This window comes from Bombus vancouverensis, chromosome 3, assembly GCF_051014615.1.
Source record: "Bombus vancouverensis nearcticus chromosome 3, iyBomVanc1_principal, whole genome shotgun sequence".
NCBI lineage: Eukaryota > Metazoa > Arthropoda > Insecta > Hymenoptera > Apidae > Bombus > Bombus vancouverensis.
Genome location: NC_134913.1, coordinates 2186481 through 2202626, shown reverse-complemented (window position 1 = coordinate 2202626; position 16146 = coordinate 2186481). Strand labels below are relative to the sequence as shown.

At 35.8% G+C, this 16146-nt stretch overlaps 1 protein-coding gene and 1 long non-coding RNA gene across 4 annotated transcripts in view; one reads left to right on the top strand and one right to left on the bottom strand.

Annotated features, from left to right (window-relative positions):
* Positions 1 to 16146, bottom strand: part of Frl (formin-like protein) — a 31808-nt gene that overhangs the window by 6739 nt on the left and 8923 nt on the right. For 2 of the 3 annotated variants that reach the window (XM_076617206.1, XM_033346988.2), the window contains exons 2-10: positions 6830 to 6913; positions 3292 to 3378; positions 2374 to 2480; positions 2112 to 2251; positions 1820 to 1998; positions 1290 to 1366; positions 899 to 1214; positions 410 to 526; positions 86 to 326 (exon numbers count right to left, since the gene is read on the bottom strand). In XM_076617206.1, the coding sequence (XP_076473321.1) occupies positions 86 to 326; positions 410 to 526; positions 899 to 1214; positions 1290 to 1366; positions 1820 to 1998; positions 2112 to 2251; positions 2374 to 2480; positions 3292 to 3378; positions 6830 to 6913 (1348 nt within the window). The remainder of the gene's footprint in view (positions 1 to 85; positions 327 to 409; positions 527 to 898; positions 1215 to 1289; positions 1367 to 1819; positions 1999 to 2111; positions 2252 to 2373; positions 2481 to 3291; positions 3379 to 6829; positions 6914 to 16146) is intronic. The other variant, XM_033346989.2, reaches the window with a different exon arrangement.
* Positions 8531 to 10214, top strand: LOC143302483 (uncharacterized). Its single transcript, XR_013058041.1, has 2 exons — positions 8531 to 8863; positions 10062 to 10214. It is a non-coding gene; the product is annotated as an uncharacterized LOC143302483 (long non-coding RNA).

The following is a 16146-nucleotide window of genomic DNA, read 5'->3' as shown; positions in this document are numbered from 1 at the left end:
TGATCGATTTGTTATTCCTGCATTATTTATTGATAGATTTTAAAACAAATTACGATAGTAGAATACACAAAGAGTTTTAACGAACCTGAAGAACCCTTCGTGAGAGTGCCAGTAAGCGTTTCCAATTCGATAATTTTGTTTTCTAAAACACTTTGCCTTCGAGCAGAATCCTGCTTTTGTCTTTTCAAGGCTGTGAGTTCTTCTTCGGCCAATCGACGAGCTTCCACAGCATCAGCGTATTCCACTTTTAATGCACCTAATTCAGTCTCTAACTCCGCTAATTTTGCAAGCGATTCTCTTTCTAACTCTGTCATCCTATCGTGCGCCTATTTTCAACATATCAAATGTTTAGTAAATAATCGTTTAAGTAAGGCTATTTAGGCTAGTTCAATTTAAAGAAACTACTTACATGACCAAGTTCATCTTCTAATTCAGCTACTTTTTCTAACGCAGCAGTCTTAGTTTCACTGTCTTCCATTAAGGCAGCTACATCAAATACGTTATCTAGATACGCAGAGATTTGAACCTGGGAAAATGTTATATCAGATGAAGATAGTATCATGTTTAGGAGTGAGGTCGTTAAATATTTTAACTACATGTAATAATTTCAAGTACGTTTTATACACGAAATATTATATAAATATGCACAGAGATCAAAACAATTATTTATTATTATACTGTGAACGATTTTATTGTATCAATCAAGTAAATAAAAATAAAGGTATCTTATAACTTATATTCGGGAAATTATTTTCGTTGTCTCTTTTTATACAGTAAATGCTTGTAGCTTTCTATTAAATAAAGCAACAATTTCGATCATAAAACTTCGATCGTTTGGAATTATTCCGACAGAACTATAATAAATATTAATATACTCGAAATTAACAAATTGACAAACCTGCAAATCCTCGCTTTCGGTATGTCTGAGTTTCTCGAGATACTCGTCTAAACCAAGCTTGGTAAATTCGTATTGCAGGTGAACCCTGAAATTCATGTCCTCTACCGAGTGAACAACGATATTTACGAATTGCATACAAGCAACCATAAATTCTATGTGAAAACTATCATATTGAGTGAAGTATGCCATAAGCGTAGTAAATCGTCGTCGTTCCGAGCAAACTTCTTTGAAATTATCGAATGCGGACAAAATAATCTCGTGGCCACCCTTTACCAGACATATAGCAGCAAGAAGTTCTAATACTAGAGCTTTCGTTCTGAAAGTAGGATACATTTTTTTATTTTACGAAAGTTGAGAAACTTACATGAATTTGTGAGAAAAATATCAATACCTTAAACTCTTATGCATTAAACTGAGCGCGATACAGTTGATTGCTTCACGATGTTGGATGACCATATTGAAGCCATACTGTACAAAGTATTATCAGATTTTATATCAGAAAAATAATGCTTAGTAAATTCTGCATTATTATCAAAGACACTATGTTCGAACGCATTGTATTATGTTAAATCAAACTTTGATTAATAGTAATACTCTTATATAAATGGTATCATACAGAATACTGTCAGAAAATAAAGAGGAAAGTCAATATCGTACTGAATTAAATGTTTACAACAGGTAGAACAAAATTATTGTCACGATTTTGTGATTTTGTCGCTAGTTTCCAACCGCGACGAATCATCTTCTGTAATTTACATATGAAAACAAGCGAAGGAAGCGAAATCAGTCTGCAAAACGAAGATACGGATAAACGACGAAGAAAGGTAAGAATGAAATAAAAGGAATTGACATGCGACAAGCCTCTTTGCCTGATCAAATGGCAATGTTCTTGAACCAGTTCCGATATATCCAGTTTTGTACCTTATTATTCATGATGGCACGCATGCACAGTATGCAAACGTGGATGTCATCTTTCGCTTCGCCCATATTGAGACGCGCCACGTGCCGTGATCTCCTTTTAACGCCAGGACTATCCTTGAGCTCGTGAAGAGGCGGCCTCAGGCAACCGTTATTTAAGGGCGAGGTATCCCCGGAACCCACTGGAAAATAATTATGTCGTTCACGGTCTGCGTTCATCGATTCAATCTTTTCCAGTACGTCGCCATAATAGAAATAAATGTTGACCCATGTGGCGCGGCGTGCGAACTCTTACCGGTTTGTAATTTTTCCTCGGAACTCGCGTGGGATTCCAAGAGACGTTGTTCGTGTCTCATCATGAGTAACCTGAAGCTGAGGTAGTCTATGAGGGCGTCCAAGCCTTGGTTTTCTTCGTCTAGGAACTCCCTTACCCACCTAGACCGATCCAGAAATCGAATTATATCACCAAGTTAGATTTCTCCGAGGCAAATTCAAACTATGTTTCTATAGTGAAAGTTACTTAAAGAACTTAATGTATGTTATAAATAAAAGCTTACTCTATGTGATTTGTGCGTAACGAGATTTCCAAATCCCGTAACACTTGAGTCGACGTTGACTCTCCAACCATTTTCCTCTTCTGGAAGAACGTGAGAAAACGATACGACTGTATAATCATTAGTATCCGTCGTTCAAGTTTTCTTACGCGGGAAAAACGAACATAAAACAAACGGTTTTTTTTTGTAATTTAAGAACCAAAAATTGTACGAATATCGTTCCATGGATATATTACGGTGGTTATTTCTCGAAATTGTAATTCATTCAAAAAGCAAAATCTAGAAACATTTAATTACTCCCGGACGGTGAAAGTAATTTCGCTGGCGTTAAAAACATTCTTTGAAAATGAAAATTTTCCATTTATCTAATTACCGGACATCTATTTCCTCGAATCTGTTGCTCTAAAGAAGTAACTAATAAAAATTGATTCCGAGTAATACAATGTTTATCATCGTTTAATCTGGTTGAGTCAGACCGTAATGCACAGTTGAAATATATACTACGGTACTACAGCCTTAAAAATGTGAATAGAAGTAACATTAAAATGTTGGATTAACAACAAATTTGCGCGCCTTAAAATTATTAATTATTTGTAAACCACCGTAATACATGTTTAAACGTTGATCGAAAAAATTAGAGAATCATAAAACCGAAGAAACCAAGTACTTATCACAAACTGTAATAAGTTATCTTTTTTTTTTATTACTCTACTACTACTAAGATCGTTCGCTATATCATATTAAATATATGAGATTTTTCTCACTTGTAATACTTAATTTAATTGCTCTTATTGTAAATTGCGATCCCCTAATTACTTAGATCTCGGAATGCTAATTTACTTCAATTCGCGTGGCAACATAAAGAGGACGAAAATATGAAGAAATAAAAGGTATAAGGATAAGAAATTAAATGCAACATACTCGATGGCTTCGCGAAGCTTTCGGATCCAGATAAGTGCGTAACTTTGCTAAATAATGCGATGGTGGATCCTTTGCTTGCACTCTTTCCTGAAAATACCAATATCAGAAGCATCGTCTCGATTATTTCAATTCGCTTCGTTTGATTATAGCAACGATTTAAAGCAGCGTTCTATTATATAAATATTCTAAATTTAATTTTGTAAAATGTAATATTTGTAGAGCGATTGGGTACGTCGAGATAAAAATTGCCATAGAATTTTAAAAAAGAGATAGCGTAAGAAAGATTGAAGAAGATTTGAAAACAAGCGTATCCAAGTTTCAGCGGAAATTTAGCGAATGCCTCGGTAATCGGCGCAATGTGTGCAATTCCACACTCAACCACAATGGGCGAGGTTCCACTAACGCGTAGAACAATATCCCACGCTTTTTCTAAATGCATGTGTGCATAGTACCTGAGTGAATGCGAGTCAAACTAATTTGCTTAATTCCAACCATAGGAGTTTGTTCTTTGAACCTACTTTCATGTCGCGTTTACACTTTCATACCGCTTTCAAAAGGATCTTCGTTACTTTCTTCCAATTATTTCATACAACAACGCGATACAGTTTCTTCCTTGAAGATCGATCTAGTTTTTCTAATTTTTATAGATATTTAACCGAATAGAAAAAACCTGTGAAAGAAGCTCGAAGTCCAGAGAATTCTGCATTTCCAAAAACTTTGCAAGGAGTTCATTCGGCGAGCAGACGTGATTTTTCGAATATTCCGACGAGAGAGAAGTTTACAAGCTGTGTAGAGCGTCGTATGCACGTGTGTACGGCTACGCCGATGAGTGAGGGATGCTGTACGCTTTTTTTCAGCCCGCTTTCTTGTATCGTATAATAGCACGGCTTGCATTACATCCGTGTCGTGTTACCCACATGCCCTACAGGCCCGTTAAAGAATTGAGACGGGCCATCGATGACCCCGAACAGGCAACCCTGTCGCCTCAAGAATATCTTGTTTCATCAACACATTCTATGCAACAACATCTTATGATTTTATGTAACACTTTACGAACCTCGTCGAACTAACGCACTTGCAGCGGTCAAGTTCTCTATTTAACCCTTCAACAGCGTAATAAAACAACAAAGAATTCAGACTGAACTTATTTCTTTTTATCGACAAAATTTAATTCTGTAATTAATACAAGTCTTTCGTTAAGAAATGACTCGATCGGTAGATTAAAGTTGCGTACGTCAAAAATCGCTAGAATTTGCCATTATTCACGATCTATAAAAGGAAAATAGGAAAGTTACAAGGTGGGTCAGAGACGTTTCAAGCGATTACAGGTAGAAGTTGTGGAATGTGGTGTAGGGAGTGACTAGAATCGTGTCTGGGAAAGTGCTGTAGCAAGTGAAAGGGGATGAAGAGAAGGGGGCGAGTGAATGAGAACGATAAAGGGGATTCGTTCGTGCGATGCTAATCAGCAACCTGCGAGTTGTTTCATCGGACATGCAATATGTTTTCGTGGTTCTATGCTAAATGAAAAATATTTTCTTTCCGATGCTTTGGAACTCGAAATACAAAATTATAGCCGTAGAGATGTCGTATTTTACAACAAGTAACGTATTAACCAGATTATCCTCTGGAAATTTATAATATTCAAAATAATCTGAATTCTAAAGATATCTAACTTTTCTGCATCTTTTCCGATCCAGACGAATCGTGAAATCCATTTTCTGCTTTCTACTGCTGTGCTCTACCGGAGCTCGCGATGAGAAAAGGGAATAATTTCCACTCGAGACGAGTTCCACCCTAACTGCTTGACTCTTCTCGGTTTAACGAGGCAAGTAGTCCACCTAAACCGCAAAAACCTTCCCTGAACTCTTTACAGAAACCCTTTGTAACTTTTTTTTCCTGCTATTTCGGAACACAAAACGAACTAATGTATGCCTTAAACCGCTCCATTCTTCCACAGAAACGTTTTAAATGGCTCCCCGGATCGTCAGCGTTAAACGACTTCATTGTGAAAGCGAAGAATATATTTAAACCATGTAAACACCATTAAATTTCACGACTATATATCTACCAATTAAAATTGCAAATATTATAAGTTCCTCTTCTTTTCCTATTTTTTTTTTTTTTTTTTTTTTTGGTAGTAATGTTTAAAGTATTGATCACAAAGCGTTGAAGTTGACGAATACATTAATACTATGTAAAGCTAATCGCCTATAAATTCGAATAATTAATACAGAAAAATACTAATCAAAGTTGCATTTCATTCGGACGCGATTCATTCAAATACAGAAGTAGCGTTATCGTTGGTGACCAAGAACGGAATCATATTTCACTACGACTACGTTGGAGGTAACATTTCTCTCATGACATGACAGAAAAATTGCGATATCTATAGTTCAGTTCTATTCGTTATGCTTATTACGTGCTATCCATTCAATCTCTCATTCATTTCGAAATAAAATTAATAAATATGCCTATCTAAATGACACAGTTGCTGAGGCAATAATATCTCCCTATCGACGATAAACTTCAACAATTTAATATAAAAGCCGACATTTAAAAGAACATAAGCCAATACGAGAAATATTAAATTATTCATTTTGTTAACCACATTGTAAGGCCAAGTAATTAGGAATTATGTCAAATAATAACTGAATCGTAGTATCGACGTTTCTTATATTTTGGAAAATCAGGCAACGAGTTTAACGTAAGCGAGTTTGCGAAGCGCTTAACGCGTCTTTCATAATCCACGCTCTTCGTGGATCAGAAGAGGTGTCTCGTTCGACGACACTTTTGCTCGCCCTCGATTAAGCTCGAGATTAAACCCACTTAAGCATAGCCCCACAGACGTGTATGCATCAAACGAACGACTATATACGTCTGCCCGGCGATACTGCATTCGCTCGTTAAACGTCTGCGATCTATATATAGAATAAAACGTGTCTTACTTTTTACGTGCATTTTCTACGATCTGACGTTGATACGGTTTGCATTTGATAACAACGCAGACCTTTTTTCTGGAATCTTTGAAGGCTATCGCGGGCGAATGTTCACTTTTCGTATCAAGAAATTAACAAACTTAAAGAATGTGCGTTTAAACGTCTCATTATTATTCGATACTGCAGTTGAAAAAAATAATCTGTACGAACCGAACAAATGTAGTTATTTGAACGAAAGAAATAAGTTGAAGAAAGATCGTGAGACTGTGTATAAAGTAAGGGTCGTGGACCCGCATTCATTGGACAGTATGGAATTAAACGAGCACGAAGCGGGCAAAGATGTCAGACCACGCCGATTAACAATAAGTTCGTCAAGTTAAAGGTTGATTACGTCATTCTTATAATGGCAACGTTGTATCAATTTCGCGAGGAATGTTTATAGATGATAGCAAATATGAAAAGAACAAAGCTGTTTAAGAGCCTACGAGTAAATGTCTTTCGTTTAGAGAAAAATTGCACTCTGAAGCGATATTTAAAATAGCGTAAATCCTATGAAGCCGGTTCTGGAAACAGGCTATCATTCATACAGGCTGTATACTCACTTGATCGCATATGATGTCCCACTTTTTCTCGTTGTCGTATTGCTTCAAAAGCTTCGCTTTGTCCGGTGGCAGATCCATTGAAGCCTGAAACACAGAAAAAATCCAAGTTTCACTTTAATGTCTATGACAAAGAGAAAGAGTCGTGGCTTTCCATTTTTCTTTCTTTCTTCTTCGACACGCAATTGCATGGTATAAAATCGAGTCACGATACGAATATAATTCATTCGAAATAATTGTATTTATTCACGGTTACATTATATTACAATAGAGAAGGAGAATAATAAAGGTTATAAATAATCGTTAATAAATTACAAGGTACGTAATGTTTATAATATAAACAGCACGTTGCGCATTATAAATGTAGTCAGGCTTATGTAAGTTACCTTGTAGGAGTTTTCAGATAAGAATTTTCAGTTATTCCTAGCTTGCAATTATTAAGATACTCGCAACGTACAATTGGTTTTTACGTCGTACTATTTACGACTAAACTAAAGTTTAGTTCATCTATCGCTTTAGCAGCAACGAAATATCTCGTTGGCAACAGTTTTTACTAGCGAATAAAAATTACTGTGTTTCTTGCTAGTTAGCAAATATATTAAAATCGAACAAGTTCTGTTTGAAATTATTAAAAAAAGACACAAGCATCTGTTTCACGATTAATTATTTGAGTAATTCAGCCTAATAAGATAGGATAAATAATTAAATCCTTTCTATTAAGAGCCGTACATTAATTATTCAAATATTCAAAGCCAGAGATTTCCCAAAGTTCCCCTCGTGTTTGAATTGCTCTTGTTAAGGTAATGAAGTCGTTAGTTGGAAAAGAAATAAGGAACAAGCACCCAAAGGCCAAAGATTGAGGGTATTGAGTGGCCTCCACCCTCATCCTCTCCAAATCCTACTTATACCATATTTTTCGATGATTATACAAACAATATTAATATTTCGTAGCGACAATGCAAGTTAAAGAAAATTCCTAGGACTGAACAAATACTCATCATCGAGTAAAAGAAGATTATCGCAACTTTGAAGTAACCTTTAAAAAATGTCGTATATGAGCTATAATTTGTTGAAAACAAAATTATCGATATGTGACAAGGCAATTTAAAAAATTTCCTGCAACTGAACAAATGTTCATTACCAAGTAAAAGAAGATTATTGCGACTTTGAAGTAACCTTTAAAAAAAGTCGTATATGAGCTATAATTTGTTGCAAACAAAATTATCGATATGTGGCACAAAGTACTCGACCATGACGCATATGCAATAACACGCGATAACCGCCTCAATGACTCTTTTAAACAAAAAAAAAAAAAAAGAATAAAGGATAATTAAACATGTACAAATTGTAACAACGAATATTCTGTGATTTTCAAACGACTTTAACAAGCGAAAAAGGGGTATCGGATTAATTTTTGACTAAGCATTTTCAGACTCTATCGTTAAACGAAGAAGCACTATTTCTAATATCTAACTCATTTCTGCACGTAGCATAACTTCCTGCTAATTATTCGCTCGTATCGAGGATTAGTCAAGATCTCTACCTTTCGTACAACAAATTTTCAAACTAAATTTTATCAGCAACAAAGCATCGTGCATATACGTATGTGTAAACTAGTACATATATCTATATCGCTCGTACTTTTAGTCGACATAAATTTCCTTTTTTTACGTAATATACGACATTCCATGTAATAACTGAAAGTGAAAACTTGCAATTTCTATCGTTTCTCTTGACGTCTAACCAAGGGATAGATAGAGGAAAGATTGTAAATATTGCCGCGGCAGCTATACGTGTACAAAAAAGGATCGCGAAGTAAACGCGACGGTAGTACATGTACACAGTCGTCAAGTGTACGTCGTGGTGGCTAGGGACGAGCATAGTCGACGAATAATTATCAAAGAGCGGATGCGGAAGCCACGAGTGCATGACATCACTACTCGCGATACATATACATTGCATATACGGTGCTGCTACTAAACGTTAGATCGAGCGATAGCACGATGTACGCGTTCCAGGCCAGAAATTACATAAATAGTAAGTTACACGGCCAGTTTCGAATGCAATCTTCCCAAGTAAACTTGATAAAATATATTACGCAAACTGTGCTCTGTTATATCGAGAACGCGTTATACACTGTTGGCTTGATCGACTGACCAATAGCTAGATAGCTATAGATAAGGCAAAGGATTTTTATAATTACTGAAATATATTTCGATCAGAATAGTTCAAAAAAATTGGAGCATTAAATCATTGAAACGGACACATAAGTTAGAAATAACGGTATCGATCCCGAATGATCGTTTTTCTATACGGTTCTTTGCTTCTCAGAGAAAGCAAACGCACGTTCTCCTTCGGTAAGCAGAGTGAATCGCAATTTCCAACAACGTATCATGTAAAGAGTTCTATGAAAATCTGGTTTTTGTTTTGCAACAGTCGTTTATTCGAAACGAATAAGTAAAAGCTGTAATTTTTCGCAGGCTAAACTATATTTGTACAGTCACGCTTCTTAATTATTTGGAGCAACTCTGGTTTCGATTCTGTTTTATGAATATTGCTTAATTTATTTGTGTTGAGAACGTTATTTCAGTTCGCGTTAAAAACCTTGTTCCATCTTTTTTTTGGGGGGGGGGGTGATACTCCAACGCTTGAGAAAATAATTATATTAGTCTCCTCTTCTTGGATATACCATTAGTTACAGGAAGGATCTATATATAAAATGTATATGATATGAAGCGAAACAAATTAATGTCAGAAGCTGCCATCTACTTTGTTCGAGTTAAAAGCTCTTAATACAGATGTTCCCCTTGATATTTACCGAAGTGCGCTGTAAGAAGCAAACAACTTAACCAAGGAAACGTTGAAAAGTCAAGTAATCGATAATCTGAAGTGACACATCAAAAAGAAGTCCCTCCTTGGCAATAATCAATACCATCTACCCTAAGGCATCCTTAATTCTTTCGTTTTCATTCTTTAAAAAACATTCAAAACGATTAAGTTTTCATGATACATAATTACAAAATAATAGCTTGAAACTAACATTGCTTAAGAACTGATACAATTTCAAGATAGTTCTGCTATCAAGACGAACCAACCATACTCGCCGAGAAAAAGCGTACGATCGTTGAAAGACTAATTCTTTTTAATAAAAACCAGAAGGCGAAATACATGTCCAGACGGAGTTCCTGGTATTATACGCAAAGCTGCGTTGGAATAATGAAACGTGTGTTTTCAGGTCAAGGGTCACCGGAAGTGGAGATTAGAAAGGGCAGAGTTTGCTAGACAAATAGTACCTCAATCTTGCTTAAAATGCATTGTGTATCGTTGGACGGTTCGCTTTTAAAATGTCTTGTAAAACGCGCGTAATACATAAATAAAAGCTTTTTTTTATAAATGTTGAAGTACTTCCATAAACCGCTATAGAAAAAGAGAAATGTAATGGTGTGGTGCAAAAACTGTTGGAAACGGAGCTACGTTCCTTACATTAGTACCTCATAAAAGCTTCATAGATATGTGATACCACCGTCAGTAGGGTCGACGACATAAAGAAAAAAAGGATTCTCACAAGGCGATCAATCGCGGAAAGTCCCCTTCAGCAGACTCATGCAGTTAGCCGGTTCCATGTTTCTCTGGCCAGTTGCTCCCCATCCAACAATCGATGCTAGGGGCGAGGGTTGAGCCTCCCTTTTGTGGTGTACCAATACTCTCGCGCACTTTGTACTCGAGTACGTGCATGCTCGCGCGTATGATTGCGTGGATGCACCATCACACGTAGGGATCTATATAGCACGTGAACACGATCGAGAATCAGTTGGAGCACTTGAAGCAATGATAGAATCCCTCTAGAGTTGTATGGCGCACGCCCACAGCGTTCGTTTCTCTTCTCTTCCACCCCACGTTTCTTTTCCTTCTATTGGTCGTCGTTATGGGTGGGTGGCACGCCATAAATATTTTTAGAGTGCTGACATCAATTATATTTTATTAAGTATCGACGCTGCTTTCTTTCCTTCTATCCAACTATATAAATATGAAATACAAAACATTTTGAAATGTTGTAAACATGATGTATCTATCACTTATAGTTTTACTCGTGCTTCTTACTTATGAACAAGTGTAACCGGTTATTAAAGCCGGTTTAATTCTCTGTTATCGCATTATTCCATTTGTCGATACGTGTTGCGACATTTTCATCACGAATGCTTAAAGTTAAATGTTTATAAACATTAATGTCAAAGAATTTGTATAATAAAACACTTATTACGGAAAGTAACTCAAGCAGTATCTTGATGCAATAGAACTCCAAATATGGAAATGCCTCGGAAACAGGGCCGCGTAGCTGCTGTTCAATCACTTTTTCCGCATGCAGCGCGTCTTGTTACGCAAAAACAATTTTTTTAAAAGACACGATAAAATCTATCGAATACCAGTCGAAATACGATCGGTTCGAAGGAAATGGAATTCCTGTAAAACTATGTAATAATTCATTCTCAAGAAGATATTTCTCTTCCAGAAATGATAAATGTTTGCACGTTTATATTATTGATACATATTATTTAGTTGATTCTGCTTCCTTCTAAATCGATTTATTAGCTTACGTGCTTAATCGATTTACCATCTCTGCTTGTATAACGTTTGCACCGCGTTTCAGTCGTTTGAATATACTAAATCGCAATGTAAAGGTAGTTAATGTGCAGAAGAAACATTTTTAGTGACAGACGTTTATCTTTAGTTCAATATACATATGTTTGATAGCAAATATCTAGAGTAACATGTATGATATGATTCATCAATATCAAACAGTACAACAATAGATATTAATTATTTTGAAGAACATTATACAAATGTGATTTACGTAATGAATTAAAATCACTGCAACTATCTCGGCCAAACTTTGCGCACGATGCACATGCACTTAACTATACACGCGATTATAATGTACATACTTTCGCGGCCGCGTCAAGTTTCCTTGTTACCAACAAGATGACGTAAAAAGCCCCACATGCTCGTATATCTATTCTTCTCCTTTTTCATACGAGTGTCTTGCACAAACTTGTTTTTCTTTCTCGTAGAAATTATAACTTGGAACGTTATCGACACGCTTCGTTTATAATATACAAATTTTAATTCATATCGTTAAGAATTAAGAATTACAAAATAGTTCTTATTCTTTTTATATACCGTGCAAGAATAAACTTATCAGAATGCAAAATATTTATATACAGGATGGTTGGTAACTGGAGGTACAAGCGGAAAGGGGGTGATTCTACGCGAAAAAAGAAGTCGAAAATATAGAATAAAAAATTTTTTTTAATTTTTCCATCGAGACAACGATCTATAGTGAGATCCGTTATAACGTACCGCACGCGTACCGAGCGAAAATTCAAAGTCGATTTTCTCGAAAACAAAGCCTCAAATGAAAAATTTTTATTCTATATTTTCGACTTCTTTTTTCGCGTAAAATCACCCCCTTTCCGCTTGTACCACCAGTTACCAACCATCCTGTATATTATGTATATTATCGAATATTTTCGACTCTTTCACTCGATTCTCTCTCACCCCAAATTGTAAGTACAGAAATGTACATGTACGGCGAATAGAGTTCCGCGATTGCGGTGATAAAAGGACATAGACACATCAAATAACAAATCCTTATATTTTATTCTTCAAAATTAATTCAATTAGCACTGAATCAAAAACATACTGCAGCGTAAAAGAAAAGTCGTGGTTGCCCATACTTTTTTTTAGATTCAGTCATATAATATTTTTATTTAGCGTTGGTGCATGTATATGTACGCAAGATAAATACTATCGTCCGATATTTTAAATGCAGCTTTGAAGTCATGATTCATATGTGGCATAACGAAATCGCACGAACGGTATTCGTTACTATACGAAACGTGACACGCATTAGCAACCAACAGAAGAAAACTAAGAATGAAATAATTCCACGACAAATTATTCTTGGAAGTTGGGCCACTATTAAGGAAATGCCGCTTCCGTAAGAGTCCGGATACACCGAGAATAGAATGTTCATTTCGTGCTTTCTTGATCGTTGGTCCTCCCGGATACCACAGTTGGTGATACGAGTATCCTCGATTAAAAGAATATACATGTTACGACATAAAAATTTAGAGTAAATAAATAATTTTTGAACAATTTTATCGAGTAATTTCATTCGAATCAAATATAGCATTGAAAGCATTAAAATAATAATAAAAGTTGTATACTACATCGTGTTACTACGCTGATATTACGTTATTTTTTACGCCAATGAAATAACAGTCTAACAGTACAGGGACCAAAAATAATTTTTATTACTGACTTCGTCGGGGTTACAAGCTTCTGCTCGTTACACAGACACTGACCTTCGAATCAGCTAACAAGAGAAACTAACTCACAGAACCTCCGTTTTCGGACGAGTAATTTTCAACCAGCAACTGAAAACAAACCATCCCAGTAGTTTAAACGCGATAAAACTAAAGCTGAAAGTTTGTATAATTCATTTAAAAATCGAAATAACGTTCCAAACGGATAATACTGACTTTTTTTGTTCCTATTAATTCATCAAATCAGTGAAATGAGAAAATCACTATTATTTCTTTTATATACAGTCGTTTGATTGGTCATGCGTAATTCAGTGAAAATTCTACTATGTGAAATTGGAGATAACATATTTGACATTTGCGATTAACATATATTTTTAAAAGTCACTGATAACTCTTGCTGAATCACAAAAGGAAGCATTACATTTCCGTTTGAACTATTGATAACTGATCATCATCCGCTCAAAATATATTTAAGTATTAGTTCCTCTTACTTGAAACTTCAAACCCAATTGTGCCGAGCTCTCAAATAAAAATTATTTACAACAGTAAAGACGTAACCTTATTCTTTGAACGTACATTATTTGCAATTTTGCACGGCATGATACCTGACGTGAGCTGATATCTGATTCTCCGGATCAGATAAAATTCTCACGATCCAGAAAGATTGGAGAAAGTCAGTGGCAAGCGTGTTAAAGCACATTCAATGGCAATACTACGATCGGCGCTAATAAATGTTAGAATAAATGGAGCAACGTTTGCGCGTATACATTGGCCAATGTGAAATTCGAGTGGCAACGCTAGGCAACTATAAAGCCTAATTAGCAAATTTTGGGTTGGGATGCTAACCCATGGGAGGGTATTATAACAATCGCGCCTAACAACCTTTCCAGGAAATGAATGCCTAACCTAAATTACCTAAATTACGCGTGTTTGTATGTTTTAATTTACGAACGTAATCTGAATTGACATACGCTTCAAATAAAGTGAATTTTACTTACAATAAAAATTTATTGTTTTGAAGTATGTCTATCGATAATTCATTTTAATAATTTGGATGAAAGTATACACGTGATAATATGACTTACAAATAACAATGCCTAATAAATCACATTGAAATAGATTTGAATAGAACGATTGACTGTATCGTTAACTGGTCTCGAAAATATCAAAGTCCCGTAGAGTTGAATGAGAGAGCGTCGTCTAAAATTAAATGATAGCGTCACACGCACTCGTGCCGACAGTACATAGTGACATCATCTTGCAAATTCACGCACGATTACGTGTCTTTTTTCCTCTTATTCGTTATTAACCCTTTATCTACTACTTACTGTACCCACTGTGTCCGTCTTTGCTGTCTCTCACTTTCTGAATCATTTTTATTTTTATTTTCTCTCTCATTTAATCTCGTTAGTTGTCGATGTTTACGTTGTTACTTTGTACTCCTTTACTTTCTTCACCCAAACACGAACAAAACAGTTTCAACAATTCAGTCGGTTTACTCATCGTCCAGCATGGATATGACTCGTAAAGTCCTTTTGATATGTTCCATATTTCTGCAGGGCGCGACGGAATTATATTTCGCGACGCGAGTAGAATTTAGAATTATCGAACGATGTATGTATATGTCGTAGGACGATATTTAGTGCTTTCAATGAAAAATTGAAAGATATAATTCATCGACTTTTTATACGAGCAAGAGCACAATTTTTCAGCTATGTTTGCTTCTTTTTGTAAACTTTCAAACTTGAAATATTTGTTAACGTTAGAAAAATATTGAGCCGAAAGTAATCAAAAGAATCCAGTAGAATGAACAATTTTCTTTACTAACATAAACCATATCCTTAAATTAATTATTGTATGTGTAATTGATATGTATCTATCTGATGGATGTTTTCATTCAGTTACCGGTTTTAATCCATCCATCCTTGCTATGGACGAATACACATGCATGTCTTTTTCTTATTCGTTATTACAGTAATTAATATTAATTCTCTGTTAAAGAAATGAATTTCTTTCTCATCTCTCGAAACATAACGAAACGAATACAAATACGAACTTCATAATACACTAAAATTTCACGCGCTCCAGATACAAGTGTTGCGTTAAAAATGGTAGCCGACTTTCACGCAACTAATGATCCGGTCAGATGCGATAATTAGAGACTTAACACGCGTTAACCGACCGCTGCAGAAGCATTCAGCTGAGTCATTGCAGCGGAGTATAAAATACCAAGAGATCTATGAATTTGCACTTATTCCATCAGTATCATCATCAATAGTATATTTCCATGAAGTATACCTTGTTAAAATGAAGTAATCAGTTTGAATAGCAAAAAAATGAATAAATCCATCGATCTAAATTCAAATGAATAACGATTGTATCCTCTCAATGTCTAATACTATACGGTACTGTGCAGAAGACTTGAGTCATCCACAATAGTGATTTTATGGTCACAACAAGTCAAATAAAGATAACACTTTAGATATTCTCTTTTAGGGTGAGAAATATGTAAATTAAATGGTATAAAATATATATAGTGTAATCTACGAATCGCAGATTTAAAGGGAATAAACTCAGCAATTTGAGAAGCTGCACGCGTATAAAATGGATAGTCGTAGAACGGATTTCGAATGTACCCTCTTGGGATCGCTGAACTTCAAGGAGAATCGAAAGTTAGGGGAGGTTATGGCCCCTGACGACGACGACGTGGATAGGAGGGAACGTGGAAACGCATATGCGCAGCCGAACATGACCAGACGAGGGTGAAGCGAGGGTAAAAGAAGGGTGCATAGACCGTACGGAGCCAGCCTCGTTACCAGGGATGCACCCCCAGGTACAAAACATTGCCTTCGTGTTGGTCCATGAGCCGTGAAAATGATTAAACCCTCGTGTAGCCCAAGTATAAAATACCCGATTTTTATTTATGCTTCCGGAGACGTGATTTCTACTCTTAATTATCGTGCACGATTTTTACTCTATGATACTACCTTTTGT